Source organism: Kogia breviceps, chromosome 8 (genome assembly GCF_026419965.1).
Source record: "Kogia breviceps isolate mKogBre1 chromosome 8, mKogBre1 haplotype 1, whole genome shotgun sequence".
Taxonomy (NCBI): Eukaryota; Metazoa; Chordata; class Mammalia; order Artiodactyla; family Physeteridae; genus Kogia; species Kogia breviceps.
The window spans coordinates 106,366,590-106,385,123 of record NC_081317.1 but is presented as its reverse complement, the minus strand read 5'-3'; the positions used below and the strand labels follow the sequence as shown (position 1 = coordinate 106,385,123).

The 18,534-nt window shown below is 42.6% G+C and overlaps 1 protein-coding gene across 1 annotated transcript in view; it reads left to right on the top strand.

Moving 5' to 3' along the window:
- EBF2 (EBF transcription factor 2) overlaps positions 1-18,534 on the top strand; it is a 203,375-nt gene that overhangs the window by 132,562 nt on the left and 52,279 nt on the right. Inside the window, exon 7 of the mRNA XM_059071725.2 lies at positions 11,245-11,326. Within this exon, the coding sequence (XP_058927708.1) occupies positions 11,245-11,326 (82 nt within the window). The remainder of the gene's footprint in view (positions 1-11,244; positions 11,327-18,534) is intronic.

Below are 18,534 nucleotides of genomic sequence, written 5' to 3'. Positions count from 1 at the left end.
TTAAGTTTCATTATGTCCCATATGTTTCTTTTTGTTTTTATTTCCATTTCTCTAGGAGGTGGGTCAAAAAGGATCTTGCTGTGATTTATGTCATAGAGTATTCTGCCTATGTTTTCCTTGAAGAGTTTTATAGTGTCTGGCCTTACATTTAGGTCTTTAATCCATTTTGAGTTTATTTTTGTGTATGGTGTTAGGCAGTGTTCTAATTTCATTCTTTTACATGTAGCTGTCCAGTTTTCCCAGTACCACTTATTGAAGAGGCTGTCTTTTCTCTGTAGTGTATTCTTGCCTCCTTTAAAAATAAGGTGACCATATGTGTGTGAGTTTATCTCTGGGCTTTCCATCCTGTTTCATTTATCTATATTTCTGTTTTTTGTGTCAGTACCATACTGTCTTGATTACTGTAGCTTTGTAGTATAGTCTGAAGTCTGAGAGCCTGATTCCTCCAGCTCCGTTTTTCTTTCTCAGGATTGCTTTGGCTATTCGGGGTCTTTTGTGTTTCCATACAAATTGTGAAATTTTTTGTTCTGCTTCTGTGAAAAATGCTGTTGGTAGTTTGATAGGGATTGCATTGATTCTGTAGATTGCTTTGGGTAGTACAGTCCTTTTCACAATGTTGATTCTTCCAGTCCAAGAACATGGTATATCTCTCCATCTGTTTATATCATCTTTAATTTCTGTCATCAGTGTCTTATAGTTTTCTGCATACAGGTCTTTTGTCTCCATAGGTCGGTTTATTCCTAGGTATTTTATTCTTTTTGTTGCAATGGTAAATGGGAGTGTTTCCTTAACTTCTCTTTCACATTTTTCATCATTAGTGTATATTGTTTCCCATTCTTTAGAAGATGTTTCTATTGTGTATAGAGTCACTATAAAAAATGAAATTGCAATGATAGAAAGCCAAGCTCATTTCAGGTGGCTCCATCCTTTTGGCCTAACAATCTTTTGGCCGCTGATATTAGTGATTTTGCTGAGTGGAAGGGCCAAGGAGCTCTCTATTTTCTCTAAAATTCGATTTCTCTTTGAAGGTTTAATAACTTCCCTGCCAGAACACACATTTCCCACTTTGTCTTTCTAGAATCTCAATTTGTGTGGCTATCTATTAAGCATACCTTGGCCTTCTAGATTCCCACCTTGCTTCAAATTTTCTAACTGGTCATCTACCCATACTTTGAGCTCTCCTGATCCTGGTTTATTTTAGGGGTCAAAATTAAAGCTTCATGCTTGGTTGTAAAACTGTATGGTTTCACGTTTTCAAGTGCATAGATGCATACGTTTCTTTGAGACTCTACTCTTCAGCATTAAAGAGGGACCCTTCATTGTAATCATTACCAAATGGATACAGTACTAATGGAACTTAATTGTTTCCACTAGATGGATCTCGGGTGTTTTTGGCAGCCAAAATGAAAATGATTCCAAATACCATCAAAGGGGCTTATAAGCACCCAGCATGCACAGAGTGTTTTGATATACAGTCGAGTGTTAATATCATTATCTCTCCTAATACAACATACGGTTACTTTAATCCTCTCCCGCCTCTGTGATCTTGGAAGAGCCGATGGATAGAAGGCAAAGAATAAAACACTGTATACAAGGAGACAAAGGGAGAATTAGTCACCATCCTCTGAATGTGGTTTTTTTTTTAATTGTTTGAATGTTGGCTTCAAATATGTACCTTTATCAGTACTGATTTCTGCATCTTCCACGCTAGTTTGAGTTTGTATGCGACATCAAACATACCTTTTCACACATGTTCTTTCCAGATTTTTTTTAACACTTACTTAGCAGTTTATAGAAGGAAGTGAATGATCTCCTCAAGCTGCTTACAAATTAAAAAAAAATCTGTGCTTATTAATTATGCAGGATTAGTCTAATTATAATTCAGCAAATTAATTAGCGACAGAAGGTGTTCTGAAACATTGGAGTACATTTGCATGTTAAATGGAGAGGCTAGTCTGTAATATATGTAAATTTATGCATGGCTTCATAGTTTAATTTAAAAATTTGCAGCTGCATATGGTATGGGAGCAGGTGAAAAGTCAGTTTTAGTTTAATGATGCTAACAAACGTTGGATGGTGTCCTGTCTCAGCAAGAGAATGCACTCATATCTGCTAATCTATAATTCTGTCATCAGAATATAACAATTACATAGACGCTCAAACTCAAGGTCATTAGTGAATGGACCCATAGGTGCAATAGGTATAAAGCTGGAAGCTGCAGAGAGAAGGCGAGAATAGGAGGAACCCCAACTCTGAGCTTGGTTTGCTACATTATCCAATATCGCATACGGAGTCAGTTGGCCTTAGTTTCGGGAAAGTAACGCTCCAGCCTGTGTAAAGAGGGGCATCTTTTTGTCTGACTGGTATCTATTCTGTCAGGTGTAAAATAGTTGTCCAACCCTGATTCCCTTTCCAAATATTCACATTTGCACTTCATTTCAATTTCCTAGAGCCGTGGGAAAGTTATTACCGAGTTATGAATTAATGGTAGGGTAGAAAGCTTTACACATTGGCCTCAACCATCTGGCAAAACAGTAAAACCAGCGGACCAGGCAGCAGCAAAGGGCTCTTGGTGTAATTGGTGTTCACTGCTCAGCCTAGCATAGATGAGCTTTACGGGGAGGGCAGAAAGGCGGGAGTAGGAGGGGAAGGCTGCAGAAGGGGAGAAGGGGCACTAAGGAAATAGGATAGTAAGGACCCATTAAGCTGATGGCTGGCTAATAACTTCATTTCTCTCCTTCACCCGAGTAGTCATGGAATCAGAAAGGGAAATAGATTTGTAAACGAATTCTGAAGTCCAACTGCAAGATGTTTTCTGAAGTCAGTCTGTAGCATGTTCAGTTTTGCTCAGTCTTTTTTCTTTCTTGGTGAGAAGGGAGAGGAAAGGATAGGGCAAAGAAAAGGATTGGAGTTAAAAACAACAACAAAAAGAGGAAAAGATGGAACTGTGCACGTTGCAGAGAGCCCTCCAAAGACATTTTATGAGAACAATTGGAATTACAAACATGCTCTTAGTGTTGTGTTTCATTCCAATTCAAGCCCAAAGAGTTCAATTATTATTTTCCTTAGTGGTGTCAGATTTTCATCTGAGTGCAAAAACAAGGACTTTTCCTTAGAGATTGTTTTCCCTACAAGCTTCCTGGTGCCAAGTGATGGAATTCAGGAGAGTGAAGACATGTCTGAATACAGAGGGAAAAAAAAAAATCCCAACATAAAACACCAGGTCCTCAGAAACTGTAGTGTGTCGCTAGTCAGAAATAAGTGGAGAATCGAAGTAGCCCCTGTTTTTGCACCTCGGTGGCTGTTTACAGTCAATTCCTTGACACTTGAGCTTGGGAGACCCTCACTTCGGAAGAAATCATGAAATGGCTTGGAAATGAAATCTGTGGCTATGGAATCAGAATTACACAGTGGGGGAAGTCATTGCCTTCTGGTACCTAAATGAGCACAGCAGATCCCACTCAGGAGTTGGTGTTTGGTAACGAAGGGTTTATTGCCAAACTGAAATGCCACTTCCAGGAGCTTGTAATTGGAGTGAATGCTGAAGAGAAAATGATTTGATGGGCTCACTGCCAGTTAGCGGGTGTACGTGGCTCTGAATTCTTTTTGCCTGACCATAGTTTACTGGAAACCATGATGAGGATTTTTGACCTACCATTTTTTGTTGTTGTTGTGCTTTTCCTACAATCTGTTGTAATGGATTAATTACATGTTTTTTCTCTTTCCTTCTTCTTCTTCTTTTTTTTTTTTAAAGTACCTCTCCCTAAAAATTAAGGGAAGTTCTTCAAGTGGAGTATATACCAGTACTGGAGAGATAAACAGTGCAGAGAGAACCAGGTTTGAATTTGTGGCAACTCCCCTCTGGTATAGTTTTGTTTGGAAAATGGGCCATTTTTAAGTGTGGTGGGGGGAGAAGGGGCAATTCGGGGGAGGGGGCCGTAGCGAGTGGTGACGTTACCAGGCATTTACCCAAAGACTTTGCATGGATAACTAATCCTCGCTATCGGCCTACGAGGTCATGTTACAGAGGATGAAACTGAAGGTCCCTATTGAAATATTAAGCAACAACAACAACAATAATAATAACTGCAAAAGGCTTGACATCATCTGGAAATGGCTTGATAGGGACACCCCAGTGAGGTGCCACATGGAGTGAAATTATCTGCCTTCAAAGGAATTCGCTTGCTGGTCTATTTAAAAATCTCCAATGTAGAAGACTCCCCTCCGTCCCCTGGGTAATGCTTTCAAATTTTAGCTTTGGTGACTTATTCTCAAAAAAATGTTCCAAGACTTAATTCAACTTCTTATGTTACATATTTGACTTCCAGCTTTTTTTCCTCCATAGTCTTGATGGACGAATGACCTTGCGTCTTCCTCATCCACTCAAGCAACCTTTTACACTCTTCTTGTAGAGATTACAGCTATGTGGGCCATGCCCTCTTGAGACCATGTGGGTTCTTGAGGTGTCTTGTTTTCCAAGTATCTGATAGACTTGCTTATCTTCCTCTGCAGAATCCAATACAGCCACAGAATTTCTAGAGAACACAGTCCCTGATAGGAATGATAGACGTTGTTGGTTTGCTTGTTTTGTTTCGTAACATGAGGAGTGACCCCATTCTTACTTGCAGAGAGTAAGATGTAGACAGCGACATGATCCCCTCTGTAGATCCATGAGGCACTCCCTGGTCCCCTGAAAAAAAGAGCTGCTTGGCAACATGTTCCATCTTTTCCTTCAGAAGAAACTTGGCCAAGCTCCCACCTTAACAACGTTTTCCTGAGTCAGACAAACCTGAGGTCCACTCCGGGCTCTTCCACTTACTAGCTGTTTGATTTGGGGCAAGTAATCTAACCTTTATGAGTCTTGATTATCTCCTCTGTAAAATGGTAATGTTATTTCTCCTACTCTCAGAGTTGGGGCGATTAAATGAAACCATACATGGCTAATAATATGAAGTCAATGAATAGGGGCTATTTATTATGATCATAATCCTTATCATAATTAGACTTTGAGCCAAGGGGAGTTAGAGGGATTGAATGTAATCAGAAGTAAGAAAATATATTCCTTAAAAATTTTCTGTAAATTTAAATCTTTCAGATCTGAAATGGGCTTTCATTGGAATCATGCAGGTGAATAAGTTTTTGCGGTAATACAACCCTTTAGGAATGTCTGTGGAGAGTAAAGATGCTGTACTTACTCTGTTTGTGTACTTATATTTACCTTTTAAGGAGTCATTTAAATAAATGGATTGCATGGAAAATCAGCTTATAAAAATGAGTATTTGATTTAAGCTTAAATAAGCCAGTCAGTCAACGATTTTAAATTATCTCCTCTTTCCATGGATCTTCTTGGGTCTTTGTACCAACTGCCATCTTACCAAGCAGACTGCAAGTAGCAAGCATTCTCAGATGTCCCATTGTCACGTTTTTTTGGGGGGTGTAGCAAGAGCCACCTCGAAGTTTGACCTCCCACAGTCTCTTCTTTTTTGTGGACTTGAGTGAGAGTCTTCACAAGGCCTTAAGAGCTTCAGGGCCCTTTCTAATCTTGGGCTGACACCTCAACAATCAACAGATTAATCAAGGGCACGTCATCTTCCAGCCGAGGCCGGGGCCCACTGCTGTCTTTCTCCTTATTTGGGCTACCTGAGTTTGGATTCTGTTGGAGGCGTTGCAGGGAGGAAAACGTGTTATCTCTATTCTCAGAAGGTTCAAAGAGGATGTTACACTTAAGACCTAGATTAAAGCTAGAACATTATCTTTGTGTTTTACACTGGTCTCAAGTGGAAACCAATCACTTAGGGGTTTTCCTACCATCTAAAGCAGAGTGAGCTGCCATGCAGGCTGTTCTTAGAGTAAGAAAATGGCCCCATGGACGTGACCCTCCGACACGACTTCTCCCTCTTCCTGTAAAGACTGTAAGCTTGAAAGCATCCTGGGAGAAGAGAGGTAACTGCCCATTTCTTTCAAATAGGATTTTATGATTCAGCCCATCCCAGGTAGTTCTCACAAATGATAAGAGAGAGTGTTCTAAGAGAAAGGGATTATCTTCTTTTCAGAAGTATGCACAAACAGTGGAAGGCAATGATATTTTAATTTATTGGACTCTGGAAAAGGAGGTTTAGCAGTTAATCCAGATGAAATGTGTCTTCCTGAAAAATCAATAGACATAGACCTTTAAGCACCTACATGGTTTATCAACTCTATATATGGCCCAGCCTTTAGTGATCCAACCTGCATATGTGGCCATTGTGGCAGAGAGGGAACCAGATACGGCACCCCCGTTCTCGGCCCTCAGAGAGTGTGGGGACGTTCCCATCTCCGTTGTGTATAAGATGTGGCCATGTCATCACAGAAGCTGTTTCCAGGGTAGATGGAATTAGAATTTTTTTTAAGGGAATAAGGAATGAAATTTCAAAGTGAAAGGTACTTTACTTGTTATTTTGCACAGAGTAAGGCTCTGCATAATGGTAGCCGTTACTAGTGCCAAGTTCACATTCTTTTGATATACACTCCTATCTAATTTTTTTTCTTGAAAGAAGACTTTGTGCCTTCCACGGTGCTTTCTGAAAGATTTTTTTGTATTATAATTTTTTAGAAGGCGCTAGATCTTGGTCTTCTGATTGGAGGTCAATTGAATGGCCTCTTCCACCATTCTGGAGAAATAGTATGCTGTGTTTTGTACTAGATCGTTGGCTATAAGCTCAAAGTCTGGCATGAGTATTAAGTAGTTACCCTTCCTGTGATTTAGAGATTCCCCATGGACCCCACCCCTGGACCTGAACTCTGCACCCTATTTGTACATCTAGTTTGAGTCTCAGTTTTAATTTGGGGTGGGCTCAGGACACGTCTAGAGCCACCTACGAGCTTGTATTGTGTTCTTGAACGATGCCAAGTGTTCTAATATTCCAGAGATTAGGAGGAGAAGAGATTTCTTGGGTACTAGGTAATCCTCTGGGATCTTATTCGGACCTGTATTCAGGGGTCTCCAGGCTCATCTCAGAAACTGAAGAAGCATTTTTCAAATAGTTTGGTTGTGTGCTCCATGAGGGCAAGATTTTGTCCCTCTTGTTGGCCATTCTGCTGAATCTTTATGGCACGTACTCCACACTTAATAATCGGCCAAATGAGTAAATGAATGAATTCATCAGGGGGTTTCAGTCGTAAGCATTTACTTCCACGCAACTATCTTTGACCTCGTGTTTTCCTTTTGGGATACTATAGTCCTCTCTCTCCCTCGCCAAGAAACTAGAATCCTTCATGGGCTTTGGGGGTTGTTTTTGATTTTTTTCAGACTATGTTTTCTGAAGTTTCTTTTTAAACAGTTATATTGAGATATAGTTTACGTACTATAAAGCTCACCCATTCAAAGCGTATCATTCAATGGCTTTCCCTATACTGACAGAGTTGTGCAACCATCACCACAGTGTAATTGGTGCAGGAAACACAGAATGCCCAGTGGAGCTTGCTGCCAGAAAGACCCAGGTTCAAATCCTCGTTTCTGCCATTGACAAGCCATGTGATCTTGGGCCAAATTTCTTAAATTCTTGGTGCCTTTGGTTTTCCTAGCTGTGAGATGATTCATCACTCATACAGTTGTTGTGAGAAATAAATGAGGCGTTGGATATCAAGCACATAGCTCAGAGTGTGGCATGGAGCTCACATTTGGCAAACCTTCTTTCTCCCCCTCTGTGACCCCTGTACCCTTCAGCTTCTGGACCACACAGGATGGTGAGCAGGGACAGAGATGGCTCTGATCTGTGATATTCCTGAGCTACCTTCTCCTGCTGCTGAAGCACAGAGAAAGGATCCTAAGAGAATGGTGCCTCTCACTCAACAACTGGCCCATACAACCTCTGGGTCCCACCAGCTCTGGCCAAGGCACCAGCCAAGATGCCCCACTTGCCACCCATCAGCTGTCCTTGCTTATTCTTCTTTCACAGTCTCCGATCAGGGGGTTTGTTCTCTCTTTAAGAAAACCCCCGCACACACCCCCACTTGGACTTCACTAAGTCACAGACTTTTGTTTCCAGTGGTTTCTTCTTCCAGCGTTGCCATTTCTGGAGGGTTGTCAACTCTACACATTTTTCTTTGCAGTCATAGAATACTAAGGTTGGAAGAAACCCTAGAGATAATCCAGTTAAACCCTCCTTTTAACAGTCAAAGAAACTGAGGCCTAGTGGAGCAAAGTAACTTGGTTACATAGTTAGTTGGTAGCAGGTTCAAGACTAGTACACTGTCAGCATTTTAGATATCAGTGCAGTGAAGGACTGCCTTTGGGTCTGTCCTATTGCCTCACTCGACCCAGAAACCAGATTGAAAGCTGAGGGCTTGAGTTCAGATTTGGACCCCACTCTCTATGCCTCTTTCTCTAATAAAACAAGGATAAACCTGTCGCCGTTAGCATTCACTCTTAAGGAATGAGATCAGAAGCCTCATAGAGTGTACCCTGCTAAGTGGTTAGAATATTTCTGGAGTCAGCATTGTTTGGAGAAAGTGAAAATTACAACTTCCATCCTGATGAGTCTCTGCACATTTGGTCTGAATCTTGTAATTCATTTTTGTTTCCCGTTGCTGAGTGGAGAGAGCTGACATTTTCCAGGCTTCAGAGGGATCTAGACCTAGGAGATTTATTCCCTGCAAGTTACCCTATGGTTAATGGATGGGATGGTTAGTAGAGGGTTCTGTACCAAGCCTCTGAGCATAGCGGGTGGAGGGGGAAAGGGAAGGAAAGTGGGAGACATCAGTAAAAGGAAGAGGAAAAAAATGGAGATGTCTGTAAGCCCCAGAATTCCTTTAAATTGATTTCTGTGTCCACATCTAAAATACTCAGGTCATAATTTCTGGTGCTAGCCATTTAGAAGTAGCTACGCCTTCTTTTAGAAAGTACTATACAATGTAAGAGAATTTTCTTTCTCTCTCCCCCTCCTCCCTCCCTCCTCCACCCCTCGCTTCCCCTTTGTGAACAGGATGTTATATCCTTAGTGTGCAGGGGGCTGGGTAGGTTCCAAACTCAGACCCCAGGCCAGCAAAAGAGTCAAAACTGGATGTTTTCTAGCCAAAGAACTGTAAAGGGTAATAATTTAAAATGAATAAAGCCTTTCAGCGGGCCCCTTCTTTCCCTAAATCAATTTGATTTTATGTAAACATTTATCTCCTTTGCACTTTCATACCATTCATATAATAATGCCTTCATGAACATTAATGTTTTCAACAGATACATTTTCGAGAAGGTGAGGGGGGTGGGTAGGTGAGGGGAGGTGTAACACACAGAATGCATTATAAGGAGTCCAGTTGTGCTAAGACTTGCCAAAACCCAAGGAATTTGTGAGAAAAAGAAAATTTGGTTTTAGTAGGGGAAAAGATGTAAATCACTCATGGGAGAGGGGCGGGTGTTGGAGGATAAAGGTGGTGTGAGGGCAGGCGTTATTGTTTGGAAAGAGACTCAAGTGAGGAAAAGGCCAGTTTTAAGTCTTTTGTGAGAGCATCTCCAGGCATTTTAAGTTGCTGTAGGTGACCCCGCTAGGAAGGCACAAGTGAAAGAATGCTTCACCTTAAGAAAGAAAATGTTTGAATTTTGACCAATCTGTTCTTAAATACAAGCAGCTCTCCTTTCTAACGCACTCCGGCTGCTCTGGACAGACGCCCCACTGCACTTTCGAAAGCAGAGGCAGGCTGTGAATGTGAACACCGCATAAAGCAGCAAGGAGTGCTTCCTCTGCCTTGTTATTCTCTGCCTGGTACCTCGGATAAAGGCCCTGGACACCTTTATGGCCCAGGAAGCAATGTTTAGCCCCCGCCCCAGAAAGGATGCAAAGAGAGAAGTGAAAAGCAGATGCTATAAAATTATGAAAAAAAATATTTAGCTATTCTTTCCAAATTCACACCCAACCTTATTTATAGATAGGGGTCAGGAGCACTTGGCCAAATATTTTTAGCAAATCTAGAGAAAATGCTCTGAAAGGGCAATTCCTCTTCTCTCCCCTTTCATCATTTACTGTTTATCTCCCCATCAGGTTTTCTTTTTTTTTTTAAGTGCTAAATACAATTAATTGGAGCGCTCTCTAATTCTTTCGTGTGATTGTTAAAGAAATAAAAATAAACAGAAGGTCACCACGACAGCATCTCACCAACCGTTGCTTTAAAATAGAGTTTTTGGAAGCATTGTTGATTTCTACTTATTTTTGTTGGTAAATCCTGGGGAAAAAATGTATATCTTTTCCTTTAAAGTTCTAATTCAAGGCCTGGATGGTAGAGTTCTGAAGGGACTTTGGGACTGCGGTAAAATTTCGTTGTCATAGTAACAGAAAGGGAAATAGGCCTTGCTCACCTGGGACTTTAACACTGCAAAAGCTGGATTTTTTTTTTTTTTTTTTTTTTTTTAAGGAAAGGACTCTGCAAGTGAAATAAATGAAAAACTTATTGTATTTCGAAACAACATTCCAAACATTAAATAGGTAAATGGCTGAAAAGACCACTTCTGCCATTTTTCTTGGTTTCTGTACTCATCTGATCAAAGAAGCCCAATTTTAAAAGTGCACAAAAAGGTTATCTAGGAGAATATTGGCTTAAAAAATGTCTTACAAATGATAACCTCAGACCATTATTCTGTGCCTTTGTATATTTCTGGATAATCTATAGAAGGTCTGAAAGGACATTCACACTTGTTATTAATCATAAAAACCCCAGCATATCCCTGCACAGACTGAGACTGTCTTTGGACAGTAACATTATTTTCTGATTTTATATCCATCAGTTGAAAATATCAGGCCCCCTTTGTGTGTATGTGTGCATGAAGACGTGTGTGGCCAGCGGAAAGCCACATACGTGACGAACCCTGGGATTCCGGGCTAAGTCATGCCACTTTGAACCCTCTGGAGCAAGCTAATTTTGTACAGCAGGAGTCACTGCTGCTTGTGAAGCCTTTTTTTCTTCTTTTCTCTCCCCTTGTCTCTGTGTCTCTTTTTTGGAGAGAGCATGCCCTAGCCACTCGGGGGTGGGTGTACAAACCAGAGGCCCAGCTTGTGAGCCACTTCACAGCCCTCAGCAGTGATGGTGCCAACTGGGAACCAAGAACATCCAAATTTGCGAACTGCAGTGGGTCAGCTACGTTCCTTCCCAGGCAGGGCTGGCTGAAATTCCCCAGACCTGAAATCCAATCACTTTCCAATCAAATCGAATGCAATGCAGATATATTCTCTCCTAAAACATGTTTACTTAAAAAGGTAACACGTTGCTTTCTCTTCACAGATTCTTTTTAAAATTTTTCCTCAAGTGCAATCAGAATTGTTTGAAAACAGCAGGAAACCCAAGGGACATGAGAAGGTTTCAGGTAAGGGGCCTGCCGTTCTTTCCTGGTAAATAAGTCATCCTGTTTTCTTTCTCCTTAGCACTCTTTTTTTGTCTTTTCCTTTCTTTCCCCCCCCCCCCCTTAGAAAACATTATTCATGGGTGCTGCTAACAGCAAAAAAGATAACTGTAAATGACCGCCCTCTTCAGATAGTACTGAGGGTTTCTTCAATTTTGTAGTGTTTAAGGCCTTCTGCCTGCATTACCAGAGCCCCAGGGACGGGGCACCAACCCAGGCTGGAGATTTCATTTTAAGCCCTCAGGCTGCCCTTGGCACACACAGCTACCCACAAGCAGGGACAGTGTTCTTGATACTTAGCCACCTTGGGATTTTCCAAAGCAGCTTCTCTGTGCTTTCTGCAAGCAACAGCCTCTTCCTTTCCTTTGCCACGACGAACTCTTCAGTGGTCTCTCTCAGAGTGTCTGGGAGGGCAGCAGACCAAGCAGCCGTGGTCACTTTAAGATCTCAGCATGACAACAAGACCCACGGGACAGTAACCCAGCTGCCTGGCAGTTCAATCTGCCACCGGTTTCATCACCCCTGCCACTGATGTACTGGGGATACAAGCTAATAAAAACACAGAGCGAGAGGCAAAGTGTGTCAGGCTGGAGATGCGAGGGAAGCCGCCCCTCTTGGCCCCCTTCCTTCATCTTTGAAGGACCCACATTTAATCCACCAAATGGCTTTCCTGCCACACACGCCCAATTGAAATACCTCCCGCTCCTTTCCCCATAGAAAAATGGAAAACACGTTAAACAATATTATTCAGGCTTGAGTCTTAAAAAAAAAAATCCTGGCAGCAACGTGAGAGATGGGGATAATTAGCCACACGTTTCAGGTGGGGAAAGTGCGGTTCTGGGAGTTTAAGTAACTCGCCTCTATAATCACGGGAAGGAGGTAGTGGAACCCAGAGCCAGGAGGATGTGTCTGATCAAACTCTTTCCACCGGACCTTGGGTTTGCAGCGTGTGCAGCTGCTAGGTTTATGCTTTGCTGTTGCCTTTTGCTAAATTCTGAATAATTTCTGAACAACGGGCTGCACATATTCGTTTTACACTGGATCCCACATGATGCAGATTCCAAATGATGCAGCTGCTCCTGCCTGTTGCTCAAAGAGTTTCTGTGGGGCTTCCCTGGTGGCGCAGTGGTTGAGAGTCCGCCTGCCGATGCAGGGGACGCGGGTTCGTGCCCCAGTCCGGGAGGATCCCACGTGCCGTGGAGCGGCTGGGCCCGTGAGCCATGGCCGCTGGGCCTGCGCGTCCGGAGCCTGTGCTCCGCAACGGGAGAGGCCCCAACAGCGAGAGGCCCGCGTACCGCAAAAAAAAAAGAGCTTCTGTGGTTTAGCAGCAGAGTCATTAAAGAGTTAATAGGAGAGATGGGTACATGCAAGGCCAGTGAGCATGACCCTGAAAAACAAAAATTCCTGTAATGTTTTTTCATCGCATCATGGGTATCAAACAATCTGGCTGTGATTGGGACATGTTTTTTTGTTCGTTGTGTAGCACTAATACAAGCCTCGCCTGAACAAGTTAAACCTCAGCTCTCCATCCTGCAGACTCTTCCCCTGCTGCATGATAAGAAGACAAATAGAAATGAAATGATTTTCTTGGTGGGGGTGGTCAAGCAGGAACATTGTGCATAGTGGAAGTGTATGGTACTCAGTGTTCCAAACGGAAACGTAAATAATTTCAGTCCAGAAAAGAGTGAAATTCAAAAGAATTCCAAAGCGCCCAGATGACCAAAGCTTAGCTTTCACGTCTGGAAGAAACAGAGGCAGGGAAAGAAGCAGGCAGCTTAGATTCCTATCCCCCCCTTATTCTCTATCATCCCTTCCAAAGAGTTTTAAATTTGAGAAGACACTTCTAGGAGGCTTTAAATAGAATGCCTTGTCATTTTATTTATTTTATTTTATTTTATTCATCCCAAAGTTTAGAAATGTACTCACTAAGCAGATGCACCTAATATCTCCTCTACTTCTCCAGTTATTTACTAAGTGAAATTTTTAATGTGCCTGAATTTTTTAACAGGGTTAGGATAAATATTGTTCATCTCAGAATACGAGGAATTCTCATCCTGTGTGAATGTACTTGACTTTTGCAAAGACAAGGGAAAAGATTTTTTTTTTTAAGTTTGTGGATTCTAGGACTGTCTTATTTCTGGGGTAGAGCTAAAGTCAACTGGAAAAAATTTTCTTTGCATTTTTTTAATTGAGATAAAATTCGTATAACATATATTCATCATTTAGCCCATTTTAAAGTGTGCAATCCAGTGGCTTTTAGTATATTCACAGTGTTGTGCAACAGTTACCACCATATCATTCCAGAACATTTCCATCATCCCAGAAAGAAACCCCATACTTCCCAATTCCCTTTTCTCTCGACCCCCTGACAACCACTAATCTACTTTCCGTCTCTACAGATTTGTCTATTCTGGACATTTCCTGTAAATGGAATGATACAATATGTGGCCTTTTGTGTCTGGTTTCTTTCACTTAGCATAATGTTTTCAAGGTCCATCCATATTGTAGCATGCGTCAGTATTTCATTTCTTTTTATGGCTGAATAATATTCCACTGTAAGAATGGTTGTTTCTACTTTCTGGCTTTTATAAATCATGCTGTTATGAACATTTATATACAAGTTATTTTGTGAACATGTTTTTGATATCTTGGGTATATACCTAAGAGTAGAATTTCTGGGTCATATGGTAACTCCAGCTTTAACTTTTTGAGGAACTGACAAGCTATTTTCCACAGTGGCTGCACCATTTTACATTCCCATCACTAATGTATAAAGGTCCCAATTTCTCCATATCTTTTCCACTACTTGTTATTTCCTGTTTAAAAAGAAAAAATCCTAGCCATCCTGTAAGTGGGAAGTGGTATCTCATTATGGCTTTGATTTGTCTTTCCCTAATGACTAAATATTTGAGCATCTTTTCATGTACTTTTTGGCCATTTGTGGATCTTCTCTGGAGAAATCTCTATTCGGATCTTTTGCCTATTTTCAAACTGGTTTACTTTTTTATTGTAGAGTTGTAAGAGTTCTTTATATATTCGGAATACTAGGCTCTTATCAGATAAGTGATTTGCAAATATTTTTCTCATTCTATCACTGGGTTTTCAGAGTATCCTTTGATTCACAAAAGAATTGACAATTTTTATACTGTACTCAGATTCTATGACAAGTATAGCCTTCTATGAAAGATCTTTTACATGGAGAAAGGCTTGACTGTGTGCTGTAGTGGTCAAGTGAAAAGCTTGGATCAAGTTCAAAATATGAAACAAAACCAGAGATGGTAGATAATCATGAGCGTGATCTAAAGGAATGGTAGCTTAGGAATTCCTAGAATATACATATATATCATTCAGAATGACAAATGTCATAATTTTAAGCCATATGGACAAATAACTTCAATTCTCTACTTTTGTTATATGATCAAATGTAGATTTAATCTGAAGTTTTTTGTTTTGTTTTTTCGTGGAGATTTGATCGGAGCAGGATAAAAATACAAAATATTTCTAACCAAATCATGAATCCGGCTAATCTCTTTCTCCTCTCTCACCCCTTCTCTTTCCACTACCCCCCAAACATTGGTGGAACCTAAATTCTTTTTTCCAAAACTGATCAAATGAGAACAAAATCATTATATCAAACTTATTTTCCAATCTGAACCAAACCTCTCTTTCATTCAGTTCAAGTCCTAAGTATCATGGGCATATAAAATATTTATTGAAACACAAGGGTTTTAAACCCTTTTTTTGGGGGGGGGGGCTCAGACCCCTTTGAGAATTTGGTATGAGCTGTGGTTTTGTCCCAGTAAAAAGCTACATTTCAACAAAGTTTTGCTTCAAATTTCAGGGGTTCCGAGACTCTTAACACATCTCCGAGAATTCCACGGACCCTTGATATAAAGAAATGAAATGCATCTAACACCCAATGGGCATCCTCCATGTAATTTAGCCCTTACGATGGGGACCTGTCCACTTAGGACTCATCCTGATGATCTTCCCATTCTCTTGGCTCTAAAGACCACCTGTTCCTAGATGACTCCCGGACCCACATCCTCAGACCCCCCCCCCTTCTCTGGAGCCGCAGACACCCAGCTCTGCCTCCCTCCTGGGCATCTTCCCTTGGATGACTAGTGAGCGTGTGCTCACAGCAGAACTCAGTGCTTCCTCCTAAGTATCTGTAAAGTCCACCTCTCTCTCCTGAAAAACTGCAATAGGCCCTTGCCTCTCCTCCTTCCTTGTCTAATGCGTCCTCAGCACAGCTGCCAAAGTGATCTTTTAAAACATGTCACTCCTCTGCTTAAAGTAGGTTATAAATATCTCCTGTCCATGGACAAAAGCTCAGACTTTAAAAGGCATATGCCTGAGAAGTAGCTTCCTACCAGGCAGGGCTTCTGCTATGCGCCCTTCCTGATGCTTCCTTACGTGCCCCCACCCACCAGGCACACCTCACTGATTTCTATTCCATGGAATATTGCTTGGAACCTTCTCACATGTTCGCCCCGCTGCCTGGGAACCCTTCACTCCTCACCAATCTGTGACTTCTGTTCATGCTTCAAGCCTACACCTGAGTGTCACCTCTTTAGTGAGGCATTTTCTGGCACACCTATTGGCCAACCTGCTTCTCTCTACAGGCTTCTACTATGCCATTGATCACATTGTCTTCCAATTATTATTTGTCTAATAGCCTGTGTGCTGCTTGAGGATAATCTGTATGTTTTATTTAGTTTTGTATTTCTCCCCAATGCCAGTCGCTCTGTGGAGCTCAAAAAATTGTTATTAAATGAATTTTTTTTTTTAATGAATTTTTATTTATTTATTTTTGGCTGCGTGGGTCTTCGTTGCTGCGTGCGGGCTTTCTCTAGTTGCAGAGAGCAGGGGCTACTCTTCGTTGCGGTGCGCGGGCTTCCCATCGAGGTGGCTTCTCTTGTTGCCGAGTGTGGGCTCTAGGTGTGCGGGCTTCAGTAGTTGTGGCACGAGGGCTCAGTAGTCGTGGTGCACGGGCTTAGTTGCTCCGTGGCATGCGGGATCTTCCCGGACCAGGGCTCCAACCCATGTCCCCTGCCTTGGTAGGTGGATTCTTAACCGCTGTGCCACCAGGGAAGCCCTATTAAATGAATTTTTTAAGAGAAAGAAAGAGAAAAGATAGGAAGGAAGGAAGAAAGGGAGGGAGGGAGGGAGGAAAGGAGGAAGGAGAATAAGAAAAGGGCCCCGGAAGTATCTGAATCCATGGACCATTAAGGCAGAAAATCACTTCTGCCCTCCTTGAAATGGAACAATTAGTTGAAACACGCAGATTAACAGCTCGGTGAAGGAAAGGAAAAGGAATATGTATGTATAGTTTAAGCTGACAGGCCTGTTAAGACATAATGCACCTCATTCCTTATTTCTCTGCCTCGTGGGTGGAGAGCAGACACTTGGAAAATCCAGAAGAAAATCAAGCCACTGTCTTGGAAGAGTCAGGCAGGCTGTCATTACCCCCATTCAAATCCTGAAACACAGTAGAAGTTGACAACAATCAGGGCTTTTGTTTCCAGTTCACCCTCATAGAAAGGCTGGCTGGGTCTGCTCCAAGTCAGAGTGAAAACACAGATGCCCTCATTCATTGATTCATTCACCCACCAATACTGCTGAGGAAATTCTGTGAGCCAGGCACTATCCTAGGTGCTGCAGATATATCAGCAAGCAAAACAGAGAAAATTCCTCACCCTTGGGGGACTTGTATCCTAGTGGGGAGATAAGGAAGGTGAGCTAAATGAGTGGTTTACGCAGCTTCGCCCTGCCTCTCTGAGGTCTTCAGGTGAACTGACTGGGATCACAGGGGCCCTGTGCCAGGTGTCCCTGTATTGCCTGCTGGGGCTCAGCGGTGCGGCCAAGCACGGGTGGTATGGGAGCCCAGCGCTACCTGCCATTGTACTGACAGCAAGTGTGGATGCTCTTCTCAGTAGCTTTCAGAGTTTTCCACAGCATCAGCTATCATAGGACACACGTCAGCACATCACGTACTTGAGACTGGGAAGCTTAGAGGCCTTGCCAATTCCCCCACCCCGCCCTGCCTCAAAAGGACTCTGTTTTAAACAGACCTGACCACTGTAGAAGACTGCAGTATTTCCCATCATATGGGTTAGCACCAACTGCTACATGACTCTTTCTGGAGTCAGGCAGCGGGTGCCTTCAATCTCCAGCCCTAGAATCATTTAAACTGAATTCCTTTATTCCAACGTGTAGCTTTCTCGTTATCGGGATAAAGATTCTTCCTAGGGCTTCCCTGGCGGCGCAGTGGTTGAGAATCCGCCTGCCGATGCAGGAGACACGGGTTCGTGCCCTGGTCCGGGAAGATCCCACATGCCGCGGAGCAACTAAGCCCGTGAGCCATGGCCGCTAGGCCTGCGCGTCCGGAGCCTGTGCTCCGCAACGGGAGAGGCCACAACAGTGAGAGGCCCGCGTACCGCAAAAAAAAAAAAAAAAAAAAAAAAAAAGATTCTTCCTAGCGTTTGCTGAACTTTTCTGAGTGACTCTCGGGTGTCTCAGGTTCACCCCTAATGATCCCCTTTTTAGATGAGGTCCACCAAAGTAATCATTTTGTTATATAGCTATGTCAGGGAGAGAATGGAGCTATATCAACAGTTCTTGCCATCCTTTGCTTCAAAAGATAAGAAGTCATGAGGTGTGGAGGGGTGCATACATTCTTTCCGGTGAAAGAAAAGTCATTTCCAGGGTCAGGTTGGGAGAGACATCAGTGCTGAATGGATTCCTGTTTGATTATAGGGATCTGTGTACAACCCCAGGAGGGGCCTGCCAGAAGGGCCTTTTGAGGGGGTCCCGGAGGAGGTGAGGGAGGGGTTGGCGCTTTGCAAGGACACACCTAGCAGGTCTCGCAGACCTCTGAGGAAGAAAGCAGACGTGCAAGGTGGCGGGAAGACACCAAGATCTCCTCCATCAGAATGGAGAAACGAAGTGAGGCGTCTGAGGACACACTGACGTCATCAGGGTAGTTGGATAACGTGCGAGGCCTACAGCCTGTTACTGCAACGTGCTGGATGCAGCCACTGCACAAAAACAACGGGGAAGTTCACGTGGATGGCAGGGCCCCTGGTCCACACAGCTGGGTGGCGGCCATTCGTCTATGTGACTGAACGATGCCAGAGCAAAGGGCACGGCTACTCATGCCTTGGAACAGG